Raw genomic sequence first — 23,105 nt, forward strand, 5'->3', positions numbered from 1 at the left:
CCAGTTTTCTTTTGCGATGTCTGTATATGACCCTTTTGCTACTGGAGAAGATGCTAGCCCCTCTCGCTATCCTTTGGGGGTGGTGACCCTGCTATTTTTTCACCTCATAAAGCCCGGGTGCCAAGACCTAGGGACGCCACACTGTCCTCACCACAGGGGTAATTATAGTCCAGTACCCCCCATCCCGCCCGGACCACCCACCCCATCCAGACACCCCCTCAGAGACCGCACAGACACCCCCATAGACCTGAGAGCATTCCTGCCTTAGTCTTACTGACACTATGGCGGACGTGATGTGTGTAGAATTACTCCAAAGTGGGTCCCATTACGGTGACTTCACAGAGATGCTAATCCGAGCTGTTGCTACCTGTCTGTTAGCACGTTTGTAGTGGCTATGATTCAGTGGGCCGGCTTAACTAATAGGGCAGGGGTCAGATTTCACTACGTGGTGGAGATTTAAAAAGGATGTGAGTAAACATGATGCACTGTTTGGGAATTCCACGTTTTACAAATCTGCAAAGGGATGTGTGGTAAACGGTGACTACGGTGGCCTCACAGTTACATTTTCTGATGGCAAAAGGTAGAACAAAAAAATGAAATCTGTCAACTGGACAAAAAAGTTGTAGGAGTGAAGACGTTTGGCTGCTCATCCAAGTCGTTTCTTCAGATCTGGTCAGATTGCTGGTGGACGAGCTAGCTATACTGAAACTGGAAACAGCTTTTGTTTACAGTTTCTGTATGTGAGCTAGGTCTGTTGAGCTACTCTAAGTGTGCACTGTGCCTGAATCATACATAACATATTCATACAACTCGTAATGGATCATACCTATTGACATCCTGGCTAGCCCTATTGTTCTCTTTATTTATTTAATTATTTATTTATATACACACACAGACACATATAATAGAATATAATATCTGCTAACCACCTCTAGCTGTGACCTGTGCACCTCCAGTAACAAATTAGCTGGGAATGTCGTCCACAGTGGAGCCCTTTGTCCCACATTCTGTTAGCATAGCCTCCTGTTTGCCTGCCATTAGCCTCCTGTGAGCGTCTGTATAGCTCTATCTAGCCTCTCAAACATATCTGCCCCACTGCGCAGCTGTTCATTCACATATCGCAGGCTGGGTGAGGGGTTGACATTATAAATACCATTTGTCAACAGGTCTTATTTAGTGTCTGACGCATGGGGCAGGAAGTACGTTAGCCTCTGTGGTAATGAACCCCTCCTGATGAATGTCCTTTGTTAGCGCTACTCGCACATGTCGCTAGTAAAAATGTTTATAGCTCGTTAGCGTCCTGAGAACATACAGTCCGCCTTGTAGCACTTGTTTGTTTATCTGCGCAAATAATTGTCCAAAAAGGTGCACGTTGCTAATCGTAAAGTTGTAAATGAATAGCAACAAGTATTCTGGTATTTATATGGCAATTATCACAGTCAAATGAGTTTTTATAAGTGTTGATACAGCACAATTAGCAGAAATATTAATTGAATAAAAATGGGAAATTTGTTGACAAAGCTTAAGATTTTTTGTTGATGTAGTTGTTTTTTAGAGTTGTTTAAGATTTAGAATTAGCTTGACTTGCCACCGTAGTTTTTTCTATTATATATATATATATATATTATAATATTATGCACGACATAATTTACCCAACAATCACAACTGAACACTGGTTGCCAGTGTCTTAACCTGCAGATACATAGATACACGTACATATATCTCATTCTCAGTTTATGCACAGGCCTCAAGAAAAGCTCTGGACCTCCGGAATTCACTGACTGAGCTGCAGAGGCTGCACTAGCACTGATTCATGATTGGCTGCAGGTGCTGGGGTTTAGGTAGTGGCCATTCAGAGAGAGGCATTTTTGGTTTGAACCAACTGGATTTCAGCATCGAAACATTGTGTCCAGTGTTTTTGTAATTAAGAATAAATGTATTAAGTATTATCAGTAAAAGCTATATTTGACCTAAAACCGTTAACCTCATATCTGGTTACACAGGTCAAAATCTTTCCTTTAAATAATTTCTAAACACAAATAAATGTTTTGTTTATTTTATTTTATTATTATTATCTTTATTTTAGATATTTACTAATGTAATTATTTTTGTGAAACTGGTTCCTCTTCTTATTGTTCAGGCTTTGTGTGCCATTTTGTTTCTTTCATGTGTTTTGATTGATTATTTGAGTCACATCTTTAATTGCATTCAGACAGTCCGCACCAAAAATGACCTAATTTTTACCACTCCCGGAAATATCTATATCCAACAGTCCCTGCGGTCGCTAACACAACAACAAAAACAAAACCAGAGCAACATTGACGTGATCCAACAGTAATGACTTTAACCAAGACACAGTTTCACAATGGTTTATTTGAATTCTGTGCGTGTGGCTCACATTTCTATCATTGTCATTGCAGTACCACATCAACAAGCTGTCCATCATGTCCTCAGACAACCACCTGAACAACAGCGAGAAGGAGGTGGACGAAGTGGATGCGGCGCTGTCTGACCTGGAGATCACACTGGAGGGAGGGAAGACGTCCAACACACTGGTACAGCCCCACTGCACTCATGTTCAACTGGTTTTTAAGTCTATTATTAGAGTTTGCATAGCTTGTCCATACTCGACTTCCACTAGTATTTGCATGCTAGTGATTTTGATTGTCTGTATCTGATATTCTGTGAGCCCTCCTCTCTGCGTCTGTGATCTTTGTCAAACATGTGACCAACTGTAAACACAAGCGCTCCTTTGAGTAACAACAAAAGAGCTTTGACGTGAACAGGACCACATTTATATTTCCGTACATACCTTGCATTTACTAACTTTTACAAATGCGTACACATCGCGAGCATGTAGCACTTGTCTTAGTTAACTGACTTAACTCACTCAGACAAACTTCGGTCAAAAGCCACGGCTGATCATGAGAGCCATCGTACAGCGTGCATGTGTATTCACGTCCTGTAGTGTGACAGACAAACATCTTAGAAGAGAGAAAAAAGTAAAAAAGAAGTACCAAAATAATACATTTTACATTCTTGTGCTTCAAAAATGAGAATAAAATTGCAATTATTTCACATTATATACAATAAACTATATTTTTATAATATCTCAGAAATGTAGCAATAGCCAGAACTACTTTAATGGTAGCAATTTACATCACAGCAGGGCACATGTAAAATAATTCAGCTTAACACAGGGTGAATGTAAATAGTATCATCAGTATTTTGAGTATTTTCTTTAATAATGTGCAGTTTTCCCTATAATAAGCGCCCATATTTGCCACACTCACTACTCTCTATTGTTCTTATGCATGTTAAGTGCCACCCATGACTGAAAATGTGCTTTTTTTTACACGAGAGCTAATGCTAGAAAGTGCAGCAAGGTCTTTTTCTCTTTGTCAAAATTTACTTGAACGGATCGTCCAGTCTTGAATACGACCCTTGATTTCTTGACTAACGAATAAAAACATTACGCCCTACCACTGTACCGTTTTTAGCCGTGCTCCATACCGTGTTTGGCTTTGGACTCTCTGCTGACCTGGCATGCACTTAGTTTTACTTCAGTGGAAATAAGGCTTAGGATGATTCAGCCCTCACAATCATGTAATCTGTCATTGACTCTGTTTTATTTGGGCTTTCTCGTCCCTCAGGGTGACATCACCGCTATTCCCGAACTCGCCGACTATGTCAAGGTCTTCAAGTAAGTCCCCATTTATACGAGGAAACCCTGCTCTGTTTTGACCTGTCCTTTTTGGGCGTTATCTGAATGTGGACAAATGGTAAGGCAAAGGTTAGACTGGTCCCAAATTTGTCAGAGAGAGACAGGAAGTAGCATTTTATGTCCAGTTCAAAGGCAGATGTCTGGTTTGTTTTATTATGAGTCTGGGTTGATTGCCAGAAAAAAACATGTGTAAGCTGAAGTTTTAGATTTCAGACTCTATAGATTTATTACATTATTAATAAAGACACTGTAACTTTGAACCACAAAGGTTTTGGACAGCCCTTTCGTTCCCCAGCTAGTATTAGCAACCGGTTTGACTAACATGATGATAATGTTTTTTTATTGATTGAAAGAAAGCATTGTTGTTAATCAGCGTTTTAAGCTAGTAGTTGAAAGCAACACCTAACGTCCATGGTAGCGAAATGGCCAATATCTTATTAGAATATATAAGAATGCTCTTTAACAGCATGTATGAGTGATTACTTTGTTTTTTCATGTACAACACAAAACCCAAAACTAATAAAACATGATGTATTCGAGAAGATAAGTTTAGACATGCACCTTATTCCTAAGCGCTGGGAAGAGGCGAGTATCTTCAACAACCTCGCTCCCGATTTGCTCTTTGGTTGCCAGAAGACGCACACTCCAATTTTCAAATGTCTAAAACTTCTCCAAATTGGCCGCTATAACTGCTAGCCTCGATTGATTTCAGTTGGATACAGCCAAACAGTCTGGCCACTTCTATATAGTGTATGCTACTGCCAGACCAGAGCTCCTACTTCATCCTCCCCGTCTTGTTTTTAGCTGAATTAGCAGTCTAAGGTAACATGTGTGTCCTGTGCTCTCAGACCCAAGAAGTTGACCCTGAAAGGCTATAAGCAGTACTGGTGCACATTCAAGGACATCACCATCTCCTGCTACAAGAGCAAAGAGGAGGCCCACGGCACGCCTGCACACCAGATGAATCTCAGAGGTACAAGTGTTGTCCATTTGTGTGTCATTGCGTACTTTATCATGCCTTGTAAAAATCAGATGACTAGAATTAGCCCTGTACAAAATGCAATATAAATCACTTAAGTAGTAGTTTCCCTAAATACTCAAGTCATTTCCTGGACCACTACTTTGTCCTTTTACTCATTTACATTAGTAGCATTACTCATAAGTACATTTTCTACCAGCTCTACATGTAAACGTAGGCAGTGTGTCAGGAGAGTGGTATGTGAGGTTAAACCGTTCCATCGCTGTGCTCAGGTTGTGAGGTGACACCAGACGTGAACATCTCTGGACAGAAATTCAACATCAAGCTGCTAATTCCTGTGGCTGACGGCATGAACGAGATCTGGCTCCGGTGTGACACGGTGAGGAACAGCTCAGCTCATTTTAAATGGTTCAAATGGCAATGGAAAGTACACAGTCAATCAAATACTTGGTTGCAATCCAAAGTAATCAAGTGACCCTCAATCATGTGACCCACATCATCCTCCTTTATGGTCCCAAAATAACAAATAACTCAAAAAACATAATACTGAACTTTGCAATTACTTTTACATAAATAAATTGGTGTTTAGGGAAAACAAAAATGCACATGGTATGCACAAGTATACAATTCACAATCTACTTTTATTTAAAGAGACACACGAAAGATTGGAGTTTAAGTTTCTATAATAATAATATGATATAACTCACTTGAAGTTGCTTGAAAAACAGTGTTGACTTCCATACTTTCACCTGTGATGTAGGAATCCTGGGAAATTCAAAATTGTGTTATTTGAGAGCTTAGAGGGAGCGGACTTGGCATAATATATCTTCTCTAAGACCCTATATTCTGCTTTCTCAAGACATATGTAAACAGCTTTTTGAAACTTTAGGATTGGTATGTCAAACCTTACAGCTTAAAATAAAGTGCAATCAGTGTAAATGAGTGTTAATAATTGTCTCCTTACCCCTTTGCTTCCTGGCTGCAGGAGAAGCAGTACGCCCACTGGATGGCCGCGTGCCGTCTGGCCTCCAAAGGGAAGACCATGGCCGACAGCTCGTACAACCTGGAAGTGCAGAACATCTTGTCCTTCCTCAAGATGCAGCACATGAACCCTGACCCCCAGTTCATCGAGCCCATCTCCACAGACATCAACCCCGAGTGCCTGGTGTCCCCGCGCTACCTCAAGAAGTACAAGAACAAGCAGGTAACACAATGTCTTTACTGATGTGCTCTGGACATGAGTGGCCAAGAACAAACAACACACAAGTGTGAGTTACAGCTCATACAGCTGTGCTCAGGACATGAATCATCTTTTTAGAGATGAGCTGTAGAGACTATATCTAATGTTCAGATAGTGGCAGATGTGGATTTCACCTTAACCTGGCACAGCCAGACTCCAAACTGATACAGTCACTTATGTCACTGTAGACCAGCCTTATTGCATGTGTGGCCCTGTTTGTCTATTAAGTCTGTAAAGTATGAATACACATAGAGCTCCAGTCTGGCTTAGCCAGGCTAAGTTTGACTAATGCTCTGTGTAGAATGGAGATACAGGGCTGTGCACATGTTTTTAGTGGTTGCTAATGTTGTGTTTGCAGCTGGGCAGAGTGACTTGTGGCGGCTCCTCCTGGCATGAGGGCTGTACCAGGGTGAAATGTAGCCTTCTCTCCCTTCTTTATCCCAAGTCCCACTGTCGTGCTCAGGACTTGCCTTTATGTCCACGGGGCAAAGAGCCCTCAACAGATAATTGTACTAATGTTGTATGCAAATCTTTGGATGGTGAAAAATCTACAAAAACATTTTTCCTTCTCCTATCAACATGGTAAACTCATAGTTAAAAACACATTTTACCTGAGATAGATTCAAGATTTTTTAACTGTTATAATGTTTTATACATGTAAAGAAATGTCATATAACTCCATAAACTCCCAGTTTAATTCTGAACAGTACCATGTGGGGTTGAACTGAATGCTGACACTCAAGTACCCTCCTCTCTCCCCTCCCGAGCAGCACCCTCAGACACACATGCCCTGCCATAGTGTGATTTCATATACCCACATGAACACACTGTCCCGTTAGCGTTAGTATTGGCCAGCTCCTAGTTTATGTCCAGAGGATTTACACGCAAGCTCCAGCCGCGTGTGTACTCTGCACCAGCTGAGTACATACCCTGCTGTCAGAGTGGGGGAGGACAAGAGGAAGGAGGGAGGAGAGGGGAGAGAGGTGACGTCCCAAAACTCCCTCACCCCTGCTTCTGCTTTTGTTGAAGTTGTAGTAGGCCTGTGGAATGTTGCTGGGATGTACAGTCATTGCTGCTTGTTCATGAGTCAGAAATAGCTTGTTCGCGTCAGGGTCAGCCATATTTAAACTGTTACTGAGTGCACTGACCACATCTGACACTACACAGAGAATACAGGGTTAGTTGGAGGCACTGTACCCTATTTTTACTGTCTGCAGTGGTCCAAAGTTATCCCTCACTTACCTTATGCAGTCAGAACATCCTAATTATTCACAGCGATGACTTTGTAAGAGGTTTTCACAGCTTTCAAAGACCAGTGCGGAGTTTTGCGGTGATGGCAAAGCAAACTCTTGGACAACAAAATGGTATCTAATTAGATGCAGACAGTACACAGTGGACTTATTTGACCTCAAGAGCTGCTTATACAATATATCTGTACTGGGGCAAGACAAATTCTGCTTAAATACGTGGGAAAAAATAGGGTCTTGTGAGTCTTAAAGGAAGTGTTGAGTCATAGTAACACATGGCCAGACACACTTGTCATTATGAGTTGGCCATATAGTGTTACAGTGTTTTATAAAGTACTTTTAGCTCAAGATCCAAGTTTTTACAGGTGAGAATCTGTAGCAGTACCAGCAGTTTTTTTTTTTTTTTTGCCATTCATTAAACTTAACTTAAACAACAGTAAGAATGCATGTTTTTCAAGTTGTTTTAACAGTAAACACTTTTGCTATTTAAAATGTAAAATAGATCAATTTAATGCCATACTGTGAAAGATTCCAGGCATATGTGTATTACAAGAGTTATGATGCGTATCTATGGAAACAATCTACCGCAAGAAAAGTTACATAGTGCAACTTTAAACCCAGTTCCCAGTTGTGGTTGTGTTCCCTGTATCCTTTTCCCTGTCTCCTCTCCCCCCGTCTCCTCTTCCCTCGTCTCCTCTTCCCTCGTCTCCTCTTCCCCGTCTCCTCTTCCCCGTCTCCTCTTTCTCCGTGCCCTCTTTCCCCGTCTCCTCTCCGCCGTCTCCTCTCCGCCGTCTCCTCTTTCCCCTTCTCCCCTTCCCCGTCTCCCCTTCCTCCACCTCCTCTTGCCCGTTTCCTCTCCCCCGTCTCCTCTTCCCTCGTCTCCCCTTCCCCAGTCTCGTCTCCCCTGTCTCCTCTTCCCCAGTCTCGTCTTTCCCGTCTCCTCTTCCCTCGTCTCCTCTTCCCTCGTCTTGTCTTCCCTCGTCTTCCCTCGTCTCCTCTGCCCTGTCTCCTCTTCCCCTGTCTACTCTTCCCCCGTCTCCTCTTCCCGTCTCCTCTCCCCATCTCCTCTTCCCCCGTCTCCTCTTCCCCCGTCTCCTCTTCCCCCGTCTCCTCTTCCCCCGTCTCCTCTTCCCCCGTCTCCTCTTCCCCCGTCTCCTCTCCCCGTCTCCTCTCCCCGTCTCCTCTCCCCGTCTCCTCTCCCCGTCTCCTCTCCCTCGTCTCCTCTTCCCCTGTCTCCTCTGTCCCCTCTTCCCCCATCTAGTCTTCCCCTGTCTCCTCTCCCGTCCTGTCTTCCCCCCGTTCCTCCGTCACACATCAAACGCACGTCCAGCCTGCTCGTACTGTAATAACTGTACATCCTCCATTCACACACACGTACTGATGAAACAGGAAGTGAGGCGGGCTTAGGAATGCTGAGAAACATGTCAGCTGGGACTCCCCCTTTCCCTCTCCTCTCCCTCTTCTGTAGTGTACTTCCGGAGTTGAGAGGGACTTCCTGGTTTTTGCAGATGGAGTGAGGATTACACACAGGAAATGGGATGGGTAGAGCAGGGACGGGACAGATTTGTGAGAATGAAAAAGTCCTCCATGGTGAACATGTGGCACATCTGTCACTGCTGCTGTGGATTGTGGACGTGTGGCGCCCTCTTGTGGAGAGTTTATGCATTACTACTGTGTGTTTCTTTTTCTTTTACTACTTTTGTGTACTTTGACAGGGCCCATATTATGGTATTTTCTGATCTATGTTATAATGTTGTATCGTCATCAAAAATATACTAGGAGTTGTGTTTTGTTTCATTCACACATGTTTAACACACAAACTTATTAGTAACCCTGCAGCTGCTGGGGTTGAGGTAGTGACCATTCAGATCAGAGAGAGTTCTTTTAGGTTTAAACCAACTGGATTTCAGCTCTCTCCAAAATTTGAAAGGAACAGTGTGTTAGATTTAGACAGTCCCCAGATATGGGATAAATATGCTCAAACTAAATAGCTTTCACTGATAAAAGTTCTAAACCTGATGTATTCGTAACTACAAAAATACTGGATGTGATAACCCATTTATGTGTTATGATTTAATGTCTTAGTCGATTATCCAATAAAAATGCTGAATGAGCCTCACATAAGTCTCTCATTTGGGTTGCCAGTTCCAATGCAGAATCCAGTTTGTTTCAACCTAAAATGCCTCTTTCTGATTTGTTTGGTCACTACCTGCAGCCAATCATGAATCAGCGCTAGTGCAGCCACTTTAATAGCTCAGAAATAATGATTTAAATGCAGTGGCAATTATTAAAGGTGAGTAAAAAAATATGTGCACGTCTATATTCCATTGACATGCCCTTGATGAAATGACCAAACGGTTGTATTCTGTGTTCTGCTGACGACATTCCTCCTATTGCTTCGTAACCTAAATATTGAAGTGACTGAACCGTGCTGCTGCTGCCCCTTTTATACTTTCTGTTAACAATGCCTTCTCCTTGTTTTGCATCTTTATTTCCATTTTGCATTGACTTTGATTTTTTTTTTGCTTGTTCTGTTCTTCCTCCTCCTCCTTCACTGCCCCGCCCACTTCCACTCCTCAGCCAGGCTTTATCAGGGACCTGGTAAGTGCAGCGGTGTCTCCCCATGGGTGCTCTGCTCTCACAAACTAGAACTGTGCATGGCTTTAAACTGTTAGACTGTTCCTAACCGTAGACGTAGATTAACGCTTGCACTCGCGGTCTAACAAACTGAAGCATTTTCGTTTACTGTAGTTTTTTTCCTAGCTTAAGATAATTATAAACTATACTTTCGAATATTCTGGAGATGCAACAATAGAATATTTCAGTACAATTAACGCAGACACAATGGAAAAAAACATTAACTAACAAATATTAAAATGAGTTGAAGGTCCTATATGATGCATTATTCAGGCTATTCTACCTTTTTTTTAATGCCAGAAAGAAAATATTGAGCCCTTCTTTATATCTGTGACAAGGGGGGAGACCACAAAGAGCAAAGAGGCTGCAAATTAATGAGCAACCAATATTCTAACGTACAAAACTCAGCAAAGATAAAATGTAATATTATAAATGGTAGAGAAAATATAAAGAAAAAGTGATTCTGCTCTTATAAAAAATGGCGCTCACTGAAGTGTAAAGGACCGGTAGCAGTAGTGAGTATTTAGATGTAGCTGTGTTGAGTTCTGGTGTATTTTGAAAGTAGACTAGCTGTACTAGACTTGTTTTGGTCGTGTATTTGGTGTGGGTTTGCGGTGATGGGACGCACTGGTTTCTTAGTTTGAGGGTGGTCAGGTATGTATATTTTTGCTCTTTAATTGTAAATCTTTTCTCTTCTTTCTCAGATTTCCGCCCGTATCCTGGAGGCGCATCAGAACGTAGCCCAGATGAGCCTTATCGAAGCTAAAATGCGCTTCATACAGGCCTGGCAATCGCTCCCAGAGTTCGGAATCACCCACTTCCTGGCCAAGTAAGTCCTTTGGTCCCTGTGATTCCCAGTGCGTATGCCCAGATGTTTCTGCACAAAAGTTGGTAATTTACTATAATACATCATCTACATCTCTAGTATACTATCAGATTGTATTGGTGTATGTCATAACATTGTTCCCTCCATCTAAAATGTACCTGGGGTTGTATTTCCCACTTATTTGATGATTCCTGGTTAGTAAGTTGGCTTGTTCAGAGAAATCAAAAAACACTCAATTTTGAATTTCCCATAATTGTTACGTCACAGTCACCTTACAAGGTCTCCTGTAAAGGTTTTCTGTCCATAAATCATCGCCAGACTTTTCTGTTATGTCTACAACTGACTTGAAGTTTAATATGAGCCAAAGGTTAATAGAAATACAGCATTTAACTTTTAATGAACCCAAACAGATCAGTGCAGAGAAAAAGAGGCTAACTGACTTTAGCGTCGTATTTAATGTGTTTGGATTCAATTTAACCTGAATGAATGGCAAACTAAGGCTACACCTGACGACAACAAGAACATTTATAACCATTTCTGGTGAATAAAATAAGAAAATATAGTCAAGCTAATGACTAGCATTATTGACGCAAATTCAGTAAATGACTCGAGTTCGCCGATGACAGTCCAATTATCTCCTCTTGAAACCTTGATCCCTCTCTCCCGCTCTGATTGGTTGTCGACATCTGTATTCTGACTCCTGATTGGCTGTCTCCAGGTTCCAGGGCGGAAAGAAGGAGGAGTTGATTGGGATCACCTATAACAGACTGATCCGGATGGACGCACACAGCGGAGACGCCATCAAGACCTGGCGCTTCAGCAACATGAAGCAGTGGAACGTCAACTGGGAGATCAAGATGGTAACACTGCAGTAGTAGTTTAGTTGTACCTAATAATAATTAGCCCCGTCACAGTAACACATTTTGAAGCATGATGTTGCTACGGAGATATACTGCGATAATATTGAAACTACTTTATGCCACTGACACAAGAACAATAAAGCAGGACTATCCCAGCAAACAAGTGTTTATATATACAGTAACATTAAAAGGCCCAAGCAGCAACAAACCACAGAATGAAGGAATAATTAACAATATAAGTTACTCTTTCAACCCTCTATAGCTCAAATCTTTTTGTGTTACGTGAAAAATAACAAAAAAAAATCCCCACTGTTGTAAAGAAAATGTACACATAATAAATATTGAGCCCCAAAATATATTATCTCAGCTTTTATATAATGAACGGGAAGTCGATATAGCAATAATCGTGACAGGCCGACCTATAATAAGACATAGAAGTTATTTATTCAACCTTCTAGAGCTCACATCTTGCCATAGTACAGAAAAATAACAAAAGTTACTAGAACAAACAAAAGTTATCCACAATAAATACAGCCCTCAAAACATTCCTCCTCTTTACCTCCAGGTCACGGTGGAGTTTGCGGATGAGCCCAGCCTGTCGTTCATCTGCGCCGAGGTGGACTGTAAAGTGGTGCATGAGTTCATAGGAGGCTACATCTTCCTGTCCACGCGCGCCAAGGACCAGAACGAGTCCTTAGACGAGGAGATGTTCTACAAGCTGACCAGCGGCTGGGTCTGAGCAGCACTCGCCCCCCCCCCCCCAACCCTGCAGCACCCAACGCCCCCCTTACCCGTCACCCACCAACCCACGCATCCCCGAGAAGCACCCATCTTAACGTTATTTTATTCAGATGTTTCAGAACGGGCTGAAACGGCTCGACACGTTGCCATGGCAGACGCCTTTTTTTTGTGCTTATGCGGACTATTTTGAAGGACTCTAATAGAGAAGTTTATTATGAAGTCTCCTGGATGTCTGTGTAATCCCTCAGTCGTTCAGGTAGGTTCTGTTGCAAAAGAAAGTTTTATTCTGTTAATTGGGTAAATGTTTTTTGAAGTGAATACGTTTCACCGCTCATCCGAGAGGCTTCATCAGTTCTGATCGGGTTCTGCAAGTCACTTTTTCATATCTGGCTGAAAGGAGGAACTAACTAACTACACTGAAACTAACACACCCTAGTTGTTTACTCTAAGGAGTATCAAAATGAAGAAAACAATGGGGTGACTCAAAGTATGCTAATAGGAGTTGGATCACCCATTAGGAGCTTCAACAATCATGCAAAACGTGAACAAAAAATGACTGTTCACACCTTAGGGTAGTTCAATTTACTTACTTACAGCTCATGATAAACAACTAGGGTGTGTTAGTTTCAGTGTAGTTGGCACCTCCCGTCGGATAGATGTATATTTCAGTGACTTGCACAACACTGTCAGAACTGCTGAAGCTACTTGCAAAAAAACCCCAACATTTTCCCAATTGACAGAATGTTTCGTTTGCAAAGTCTCCTGGATCATATACGTCCATAACATGCCTGCGATTTAACCCAAAGATGATATAATGTTGTCCACACTAATTTATTTAATGTAACTCGCTTAATAAAAGTCAAGAACTCACTTTTTTGTCAGTTTAGGTTGTTTTAAATGTTATATTATTGGATCGCATTAGTGTGGACGTGCACTGCAAAGATAGAACATCAAAATGCGTTAAAAATGTCTTGAATTTTAAATCAGACAGACAGTGGTAGTTTTGACTTTTGGTTTTTAGATTATTGGGTTTGCTTCAAGATGTTTCAGACTTGTTGCTTGAGAGTTTTTAGGTTTTTTTTTATTTTTGCAAACTTCAGTTAGTACTGTAGTCCACTGTAGTATTCAACAGAAAATAACCAGACCAAATTATGGATAAAGTGATTAAACTACTTAGAAATTCAAGATATTTTTAACAAATTTGTATATTTATTTTTGGAATTGTGGTCTGTTAATCCTGTCAAACCATTGTATAACACCAACGTCATATTTGAATTTTAACTGTACCACTTTTTTCATTCACAAATTATTTTTTTTTGAAGGAACTCATACCAAGTGGCCTGTACCGTTCTACCGTAGGTCACTCCAGCACTATGTATCCATCCTCTGAAGTCATGAAGTGAGCACTTGTACACTACACAGAACCTCTTTGAATAAGCTGACTTTTAAGTACATTTTTAGTTTGAAGTACATGAAAACACTACGCAATTTTGATTTAAAATTTCAATATTTAATGTGTAAAGAGAGAGTTGTGACAAAGTAGTACGGACGTTGAGGAATATATTAGGAATTTTACATTTTTTTTATATATATACGGCAAATAGAGGCACAGTTATGCACATAGACTGTATATAGAAGTAGGACGCCATTGTTTGGATCCCGGTCAGTTGAAGCTAATCGAGGCTAGCAGTTATAGCGGCTAATTTGGTTGCATGAAACACGTACTCGGAATTCCAAATACAGAACTCTGCTCCAAAGAGCCAATCAGGAGCGAGTTTGTTGAAGGTACTCGCCCCTTCCCACCCGCACCACCGGTTTGGCATTGGGCAGGTGTTTAGCAACGAGACGATAGCTGTCAGTGAAACCTGTTGCTAACGCTGGCTGGAGCCGACCTCAGGGAACCAAGGCACCGGATTGGCGCATTATTAATGTTCATATCTTGAGTTATGGGTAAAAATGATAAATAAAATTGTGTGGAGAGGGTTAAATTTTGTGCAATAGAAAGTGAATTGGAGCCGATGGAGCCAATTCGCGCCAATGCACATTTTCTATTTGCAACGTGGCGGCTAGCAAGTTAGCGATCGCACTGTCCACATATATACAGTCTATGGTTATGCCTCAATCAACTCGAAAACCAAATTTTTACCAGAAAAAAATCCCCAATTTTTTTTTTTTTTTTTTTTTTTTGCTAGTGTTGTTTTTTTGTTGTTTTTGTTTTTTGGTGAAACTCTTTTACAGCTAATGTTTTTGATAATCATAATTTAATGAGCCTGCCTGACCGCATGCAGCCATATCGTAATGCATTATATAGCCTACAACTTTTGCCTTAACAAAATTTTCGTTTTGTGTTTTCAATTACATTTTTTTGCAACCTCACGCCACACCCCTGGCAGCTGCGAGCTCGGGATCCTGCCATAACGTTACGCGCCATTTTTTTAAATCCATTTTTAATTAACTCTTTGTTGTTCACGCCGTGTAGTATTATTCAAATTAGCGTTGTTTTATTGTCACACACCAGCAGAGGTCACTGTTTGAAGAATGAATATGCAAATATGCTTTCTGTCCTCAGTATGAAGGAGCAGCAAAAATGAAGTATTATTTTTTTGTAACTATGTAAAAACACGAATTTTCTAGAATTGTACAGTTTTTGTTTTTTTGTTTTGTTTTTTTGTTTTAGGAGAGAACGTTAATCACCATAACGTAATATCAGACTGTTGACGATTTTTTGTTTCACGTTGAAGATTTATGAATATATATGAAGATTACGCAAGTCTCAAACTCCAGATTTAGAATTTTTCAAATGTTTTTAAAAAATTGTTAAAATGATGATGTGCCTCTTATCATTTTAATTTTCGTGATGTTCTTAAAAGCTTGCTTGCCCCTAATCTCCCCCCATCTGCTGTCCTAGTCGCACGCTGCCTTCAGGGTGCCTCTATGAAATTGGCCCTATCTCGCAGTTCATCTAATTCAGTTAATTCACTCATTATTACATTGTTGGACAAATTTAATTCTATGCTGCCCCCTTGTGGTAGGTCTTGTAGCCAGTGTCACACAAATGGACAATCTTTTCAGTTCATTTAGAAAAAAAATCTATAGTTTGACTTTGAGAATTTGCTGGTATAAACACATATGCCAGAGGTGAGATAATATATTTATTTCATACTTTTATTTTTAATAAATTTTGTGAAAAATTCTAGAATTCAGAATATCATTTTTGAAGTTTTTTTTTTTAATCATTTATTTTTAAGTATAACATTGGGTTTATTCGACCATCATGACTCATATTACATAAAATAACTTTTTATTATTATTATTATTATTATTATTATTATTTTGATTGTCAGTGGGGTAAAAAAAAAAAGCTAAATTTTCCTACTTCACTGACATTTTGCATGGATTTTTCAGAATTGTATTGAAATATAGACACAACAACGAAGTAAATCCAAACTATAGTGAAGTATTTTGAATTCTTAGTGTATATATTATTTTGCTGGGTGTCATGTGTAGTAGTTTGGTGCTTAGGAGGACCCTATAAGGCAGCTTGTACATGTCCTTTATGTTGAATTGAGTAAGTCCAGATGAAGTAGCTGGAGTTTGAGATCGTTTGAGACGAAGTTCAGAGAAGCCCGCGGCCTGTGTGTGCGGCTCATGTTTGTGTACAAGCCTCCAGCCCCTACCACTGTAAAAATGCATTTATTTTAAAAAATAAAGTAATTTTTATTTAAATCGTTGTCATTTTTTTATGTGTGTCAGTATAACCCTAGTAGTCTCTTTAGTAAGCCAACTCTAATCTTTCACCACATGCATACTGGCAGTCAGTGGTGGAAGAAGTACTCAATTTTTTCTTAAGTAAAAGTACAGATACAAGGGCAGAAACACTTAAAACGTAAAAGTATTAAAGTACCTGTTTAAAAGTGAGTTTAAAAAGTAAAAGTATTTCAGGTATAAGGCTTCAAATGCAGTGATTTTGATAGAAGACTCTGAAGAAGCTGAAGATTTGTGTAGAATTTTGTTCAACAGAAACAACTGAATAAATAGTTTTCTTACAGTTTTTATCTCTATTTTTTTGTGCTCGAACTATGAACGCGTTCAAAATAAACTCAGACTTTTCTGCATTTCACAAAAGATCATAATAAATACTTTCTCTTTTCAGTCCAGTTCAAAAGTGTAGTGGATTAGAAAATATAGATGCCTGCTCTCAAATGTAGTGAAGAAAAAGTAAAAAGTATCCACTTTAAAATGTACTTAAGTAAGCTACACATATCTGAAATTTGTACATAAGCGCAGTACTTTTTTACTTTAGCTATATTCTACCACTGCTGGCAGGGCTGGAAAGTATTTTGCCCAATCACACAACAACAGCCACAAACAGTTGAAACAGCTACAATTTGTGTAAAGATCGTGGCAGGATGTAGGTCTAATCAGTCCATTTATATAGGTATTTTCATTGATTAAGACATTTTGACCTACTTTGAATAGTTTTTTATAGATCCAGATTTATTAAATTATGGGCATATTGCTCAAAAATTCCTTGAAAAATATCTCTGCGAACAGGCACTCCTTGCCACAGATCTGACTTGTAACTTGTAACATAACATCTTCATGGAGACAAGATCGCCAGAGAGGATACATAGTGCACCTTTAAATTTCATGCATAAGGTCCACTTTCACCTCTGAGAAAAGGTATTTTAGTTAATTTCACCACTTGCAATGTCCCAAGTGTCCAGCAGATGGCAGTTGGACACCACATGCACACTGTACTGTCCCACGGCGAGATGTGGCTCTTCAAACCGCGGGCCGCACATACACCTGTCCCCCGGAGCTCCTGCGGGTCCAGGGGCAGATTGTGGACGATATTAGAGCTGTCTGTCCCCAAGAACACGTCTGTCACCTGCAGGGGCCCAGCTCTGAGGGGCCCAGCTCTGAGGGTCACTGCATTCACTGCATCCAACAGATCAGTGTGTGGATGCAAAACAACTTTCCTCAACTTAACTTAGACAAGACTGAAGTCATCATCTTTGACCACCAGAAACCTAGAGAAAGTGTCAGCAGTCACCTCCAGTCTCTCTCTAAAACCTTCAAATCAGGCTAAAAATCTAGGGATAATAATGGACTCTTTATACCACCTAAAAACATTGCAAAAATCAAACGTTTAATGTCAAAACCAGACTTAGAGATGCATTTGTCTCCAGTAGGTTAGACTACTGTAACGTCCTGCTCAGAACACTGCTGATAAGTCCTGAGCATTTTATGACGATTATTTATGTTTCGATTTGTTGTATTGTGATTTTAATGTCTTTCTTATTCTATAAAGCACTTTGAATTACTTTGTGTATGAACTGTCCTATACAAATAAACTTACAACTTTATATTTCTAAGTAATTATTAATTAACTTGACAACTAATCTGAATCACATTGCATCATTCCAAGATCTGCAAAATCACATGGCTGCTTTTAATTATAGATATTTAAATGGGGGATATTATCGACTTGGAGCTTTCTTCCATGTTATAACATTGTTTCCTCATCAAAAACATGCCTGGAGAGGTTTAAGATGTCATCCATGCATGTTTGAGTATTTTAACGACCTCTCCTGGGCCCTATTTGAACCCTTCTTGCATTTAGCTGTAAAATTCTGTCCAAAGCTCCGCCCACAAGCCTATGTCCCCCATTCTCCCAGTGCTCCATAAACATGACACAAAACTGTACACAGCAACTTGACAAACCTGATGTGAGGTGCAGTAGTTTCATTACAGGAATTTACGCTGATTGTGTTGTGATGCTGGTTTTCGTGGTAACACGGTGATCTAAAAATGTTATGTGTTAGCAGCAATATCCCATAGACATAAAATACCCCTCTTTAATACCCCATAGATGTAAAATACCTCTCTTTAATACCCCGTAGAAGTAAAATATCCCTCTTTAATACTTCATAAATGTAAAATACCTCTTTTTAATACCCCATAGAAGTAAAATACCCCTCTGTAATGCTCCATAAAAGTAAAATACCTCTCTTTAATACCCCGTAGAAGTAAAATACCTCCTCTTTAATACCCCGTAGAAGTAAAATACCTCCTCTTTAATACTTCATAAATGTAAAATACCTCTTTTTAATACCCCATAGAAGTAAAATACCCCTCTGTAATGCTCCATAAAAGTAAAATACCTCTCTTTAATACCCCATAGAAGTAAAATACCCCTCTTTAATGATCTATAAAAGTAAAATACCCCTCTTTAATACCCCATAGAAGTAAAATACCCCCTCTTTAATACCCCATAGAAGTAAAATACCCCTCTGTAATGCTCTGTAAAAGTAAAATACCCCTCTTTAATACTCCATAAATGTAAAATACCTCTCTTTAATACCCCATAGAAGTAAAATACCCCTCTTTAATGATCTATAAAAGTAAAATACTCCTCTTTAATACCCCATAGAAGTAAAATACCCCTCTTTAATACCCCCATAGAAGTAAAATACCTCTCTTTAATACCCCATAGAAGTAAAATACCCCTCTTTAATACCCCGTAGAAGTAAAATACCTCCTCTTTAATACTCCATAAATGTAAAATACCCAGCCTGTAAAGTCACCACCTCTGTCACCAGCTCCTCTTCATCGGTCTGGGTCTCGTGTTCTCCTGCTCACTCAGATCAGACAGTGCAGTGCCTCGTCTCCTTTCAAACGGCCATCACGATTCACAAAAGTCTTATTCTCAACAGTGATGACTTCAACTGAGCTGGAACATCTCCTCTCAACAATATAAGGCTACAGGGACTTCAGTCATGTTCGATCCCGCGCTCAAATATTTATGTGATCTATAGGTTCAAACTATGCCATAAGAAACACATTGAAACATTACGGTCTGGTGGATTTGTGCTCATCGGTTGAATAATAATGTGTACTTTATGTGATCAAATGTATGGTGAAAGTGTTTTGCCTAAAGGACACAACAACAACAGCGTTCATCTGTGGGAGCTGGAATTGCCTGTGGATCTGACCAATCAACCAATGTTTATGTTGAGAGCGGAGAGATTTGAACTGACAACCTTCAGATCAATGGAACAACACTCCACCAAGTTTTATTTGTGTTTACATTGTAGATTCTCATTGAAGGCATCAAAACTATGACATATATGGATGTAGCAAAAAAGAGCAACAAAAAAAGGTTTGAGGTTTGATTAACAGCGTAAAAAAAAAAAAAAAAAAGTAAATTGAAGAATACACTTTTCAGAGAATAATGTCCTGTTACAAAGGATGGAAAAATACTAGCATTTTTACACTGGAGAAAAATGTATTAAAATTGATCTGAGGTCAGTAAACATTCAAATATTTATTATGTGTACTTGCCTCTGGTACAGTTTTCCCAGGTATTTAAGCAACATTTGTCTTTCCCCAGTACCAGATATATTGTATAAAGAGTCTTTAAGGTCAAAATAAGTCCGCTGTGTAGTGTCTGCGTCTAAGAATCAGGAAGTACACTGTTAGCATGCTAGTAGTTGTTAGCTTTACCATGACGGCAACCTCCAATTTGGCCTCTGATAGTTGTAAAACCCGCTTATAAACTCGTCATGGTGAATAATTAGGATGTTTTGAATGCATAAGGTAAGTGAGGAATAACTTTGGACCACTGCAAATGAACTAGTTCTGTTTTTTGTGTTTTTAAGACAGTAAAATTCTGGTGTCTTTAACTATTTAACACAAAATACCATATCTTTTGAATGAATCTTCAAAGTGTTGTGCAGAACAGAAAGATGAAACCCATGGGTAGCTGTATTTTCTTTTAAGCGTAACGTCCATGAAATCCAACCATGTGCTTCTAATCTTGACCTCCATCCAAACCTGTCATCCTTTGAACTGACTCAGTTCACATGTGACGCCATTATTATGAGACACTTCCACCCAGCTTTAGGGGGGCGTTTCCATGGAGACAGGGCCAAAACACTGTAGTTTTATCAGCACGGATCAGTTACAGACCAGCTGCTGAAGAGTGTGGAACATCTGGACAGGACTAGGAGGGACATGACGTAATAAAGTCATTGGAATTTGGGAGGTAAGATTTAAAGGTGCCCTAAGGGACTTTTCTGGAGGAGGGAACACCACCTGCTTGTCTCCATGGCGATGTAATCACTTTGCCTGCACTGTACTGTATTAAACTTGTCAGTCTCTAGGCCAAGTTTCTGGTCAGATCTGTGGAGAGGTGACCTCACTCATAGTAACAATGCATGTTTTGAGTAATAAAAGCACCTGCAGTTGAATAAATGCAAGATAATGCCATACTGTGGAACATTCTAAGCCAAGCACTATCATATCTCTGAGGGAAGCCGGTGGCGGGCAGTCCAAACAGAGTAGCTACAGTATAAATTGAATGTGAATTGAATGTGACCACATAGTGCCGAAGGAAACCAAGATCATAACCCAGGAATCCAAATTTGTAACCAATGAAACCAAACTTAAAACCAAGGGAACCAAACTCAACCATGGGATTCAAGATCGTAACCAAGGAAACTGAGGTCTTAATCAAGGAAACCAAAACAACCAAACAACTTCAAGAGATTAATTACCCTGAACAGTTAATTCTGTGTTGTGGTGCAATATCGGAGTGGCAGAAAGGAGTGGGCAGGGCTAAAAGTTCAAATTAAAAATATCTGTGTAATCCTTCATCTTAGTCTGTAGTATATAAAGTAAAGTGCTATTTCATCCATAAATCAAGATATGAACAATTCTTTCCTTGAGGTTGTGCCCGTAGTATTAGCAACATGTTTGATTGACAGCTGTCACGGCTCGTAGCTAAGTGCCCACCCCCTGTTAAACCAGCAGCACGGGCAGGAAGGGGTGAGTACCTTCAACAATCTTGCTCCTGATTGGCTCTTTAGTTATGCACCCAGATCTCCAAATATAGAGCTCGGCTTCAAATTAGACGCTACCTCAATCCCCTAAACTTGTACGTACAGTCTATGCTCTAGACTTTAATATAATGTTTATGTATAATCCTGCATCAGTTTGAGTCTCCCCAGAAGCTAAAAGCGGCTTTAGGTTAGAACTAAGACATGCAGCTCTGAAATATCATTTGTTATGTGAGTGTAGTGGACACCAGGGGGCGATGTGGTTATAAAAAGCCCAGTTATCTCTCTAGAGGAGTCTTTTCAATCTGCGGTTATGTGTCTGCAGAGAACTGTTCAGTCTGCTCTATATCTGTCACTGGAGACTTTGGGCGTCTGAGCGTGAGCTGGAAGAAAATGGACAGTTCTTTCAGATGGTCTCACTTAGATACAGTGAGCAAGCAGCGATTGTTTTCAACCTCATTTCAACCGCTTCACTCTTCAGTAAACTACAACTCGTTTTCCATGCATAGAGTTAATGAAGGCATTGTGCTTGTGTCTGCTGTATCGTTATAATCTCTGACACCTGTGGATCATTATGTTATCATTTGGACATTTTAAAACACAATGTTCATTTAAAACGTCTTAATAAAAGAAACAAGCCGCTGACTTACACGCTGGAAAACTTCGGAGTCCAATGGGAACTGACGGCGTGAACTGACGGCGTAAACTGACGGCGTAAACTGACGGCGTAAACTGACGGCGTAAACTGACGGCGTAAACTGATGGCGTAAATTGGCGGCGTAAACTGATGGCGTGAATTGATGGCGTAAATTGATGGCGTAAATTGATGGCGTAAACTGTCGGCGTAAACTGACGACGTAAATTGGCGGCGTAAACTGACGGCATGTAAATTGACGGAGTAAATTGACGGCGTAAACTGTCGGCGTAAACTGACGGAGTAAATTGACGGCGTAAACTGTCGGCGTAAACTGTCGGCATAAACTGTCGGCGTAAACTGACGGTGTAAACTGACGGCGGAGACTGTCGGTGGAGACTGTCAATCCACAAAAAAGATCTGTGTAGTGATCAGTTAGCGAGTAGCAGTTTTTTTTCTTCCATTTGTACCAAAATAACTACGTGACGCTGCCAAATCCTACGACTATCACCGATTAAGAAAATAAAATTGGAGAACGAAGTAGGTCCAGATCAGTGCGTGTGGACCAGTGGCGGCAAAAATGGGAGTTGATGGACAAAATAACGTCCTGAAAATAAGAGATTTTACACTTTGTTGTGGAATTTTGCATCCCCTGCATAGTCTTAGCACGGACATCTCCAGTTCATAGTTGACATTTCATCCAACTGTTACAGAATTTGTCCCTCTTTAAGTTGATCTGTTTCTTTGGTCAACTTGTCTCAAAGAAGTGATGTGCTACGTTCTTCTCCAGGTTGTCCTTCTGACGGGCGGTGTTGAGTATTCAAGTTGTCTCCTGCCTCTCTTCACAACTCTAGGACTCAACTAAAACTAAAACTCAAATACAACTTTAAGAGAGTAAATGGTGAAGGAAATACTTGGAGAACTTGGTCAAAAGCTCTGAAAAGTCCATTTTGCAGCATAGGTCTGATTTAAGTTGTAAAATGCAGAAGTGTCAAGTGTCCACAAGTTGGAGTTAAAGATGCACAAAAAAGTTTTATTTTCCTAGCGGACATCTCCAAACTAAATCTCCAATAACTAGCAGGCCTTACAGCTGCCCAAAAAATTGCAACAGCACACAGCAGACTTATTTTGACCTTAAGAGCTGCTTATACAATATATCTGTACTGGGCCATGACTCACTTTGCGCAAATACATCTACAAAAATCTGGTATTACTTTAACACACTAGCAATCCAAGCTAGCAATTAAAAAAATATTAATTAAACCCCAAATGAGCCATGGTTCTTTCTCATTTACTTCTGGGGCTCATAAATTCCTAATATCATCTCCTCACTGTATGATTATACCGGAAATCAAAAGTTCAGCAGACTGTCAG

General features: G+C 40.1%; 1 protein-coding gene across 2 annotated transcripts in view; it reads left to right on the forward strand.

The window, feature by feature from the left end:
- Positions 1–13,255, forward strand: part of fermt2 (FERM domain containing kindlin 2) — an 80,399-nt gene extending 67,144 nt beyond the window's left edge. The window contains exons 8-16 of one of the 2 annotated variants that reach the window (XM_033988096.2): positions 2,421–2,555; positions 3,654–3,703; positions 4,573–4,697; positions 4,976–5,082; positions 5,689–5,907; positions 9,771–9,791; positions 10,532–10,656; positions 11,372–11,513; positions 12,079–13,255. In XM_033988096.2, the coding sequence (XP_033843987.1) occupies positions 2,421–2,555; positions 3,654–3,703; positions 4,573–4,697; positions 4,976–5,082; positions 5,689–5,907; positions 9,771–9,791; positions 10,532–10,656; positions 11,372–11,513; positions 12,079–12,252 (1,098 nt within the window). In that variant the 3' untranslated portion in view covers positions 12,253–13,255. The remainder of the gene's footprint in view (positions 1–2,420; positions 2,556–3,653; positions 3,704–4,572; positions 4,698–4,975; positions 5,083–5,688; positions 5,908–9,770; positions 9,792–10,531; positions 10,657–11,371; positions 11,514–12,078) is intronic. The other variant, XM_055230982.1, reaches the window with a different exon arrangement.
- The last annotated feature ends 9,850 nt before the right edge of the window (positions 13,256–23,105 follow it).

The sequence above is a fragment of the Periophthalmus magnuspinnatus genome, chromosome 22, assembly GCF_009829125.3.
Source record: "Periophthalmus magnuspinnatus isolate fPerMag1 chromosome 22, fPerMag1.2.pri, whole genome shotgun sequence".
Taxonomy (NCBI): domain Eukaryota; kingdom Metazoa; phylum Chordata; class Actinopteri; order Gobiiformes; family Gobiidae; genus Periophthalmus; species Periophthalmus magnuspinnatus.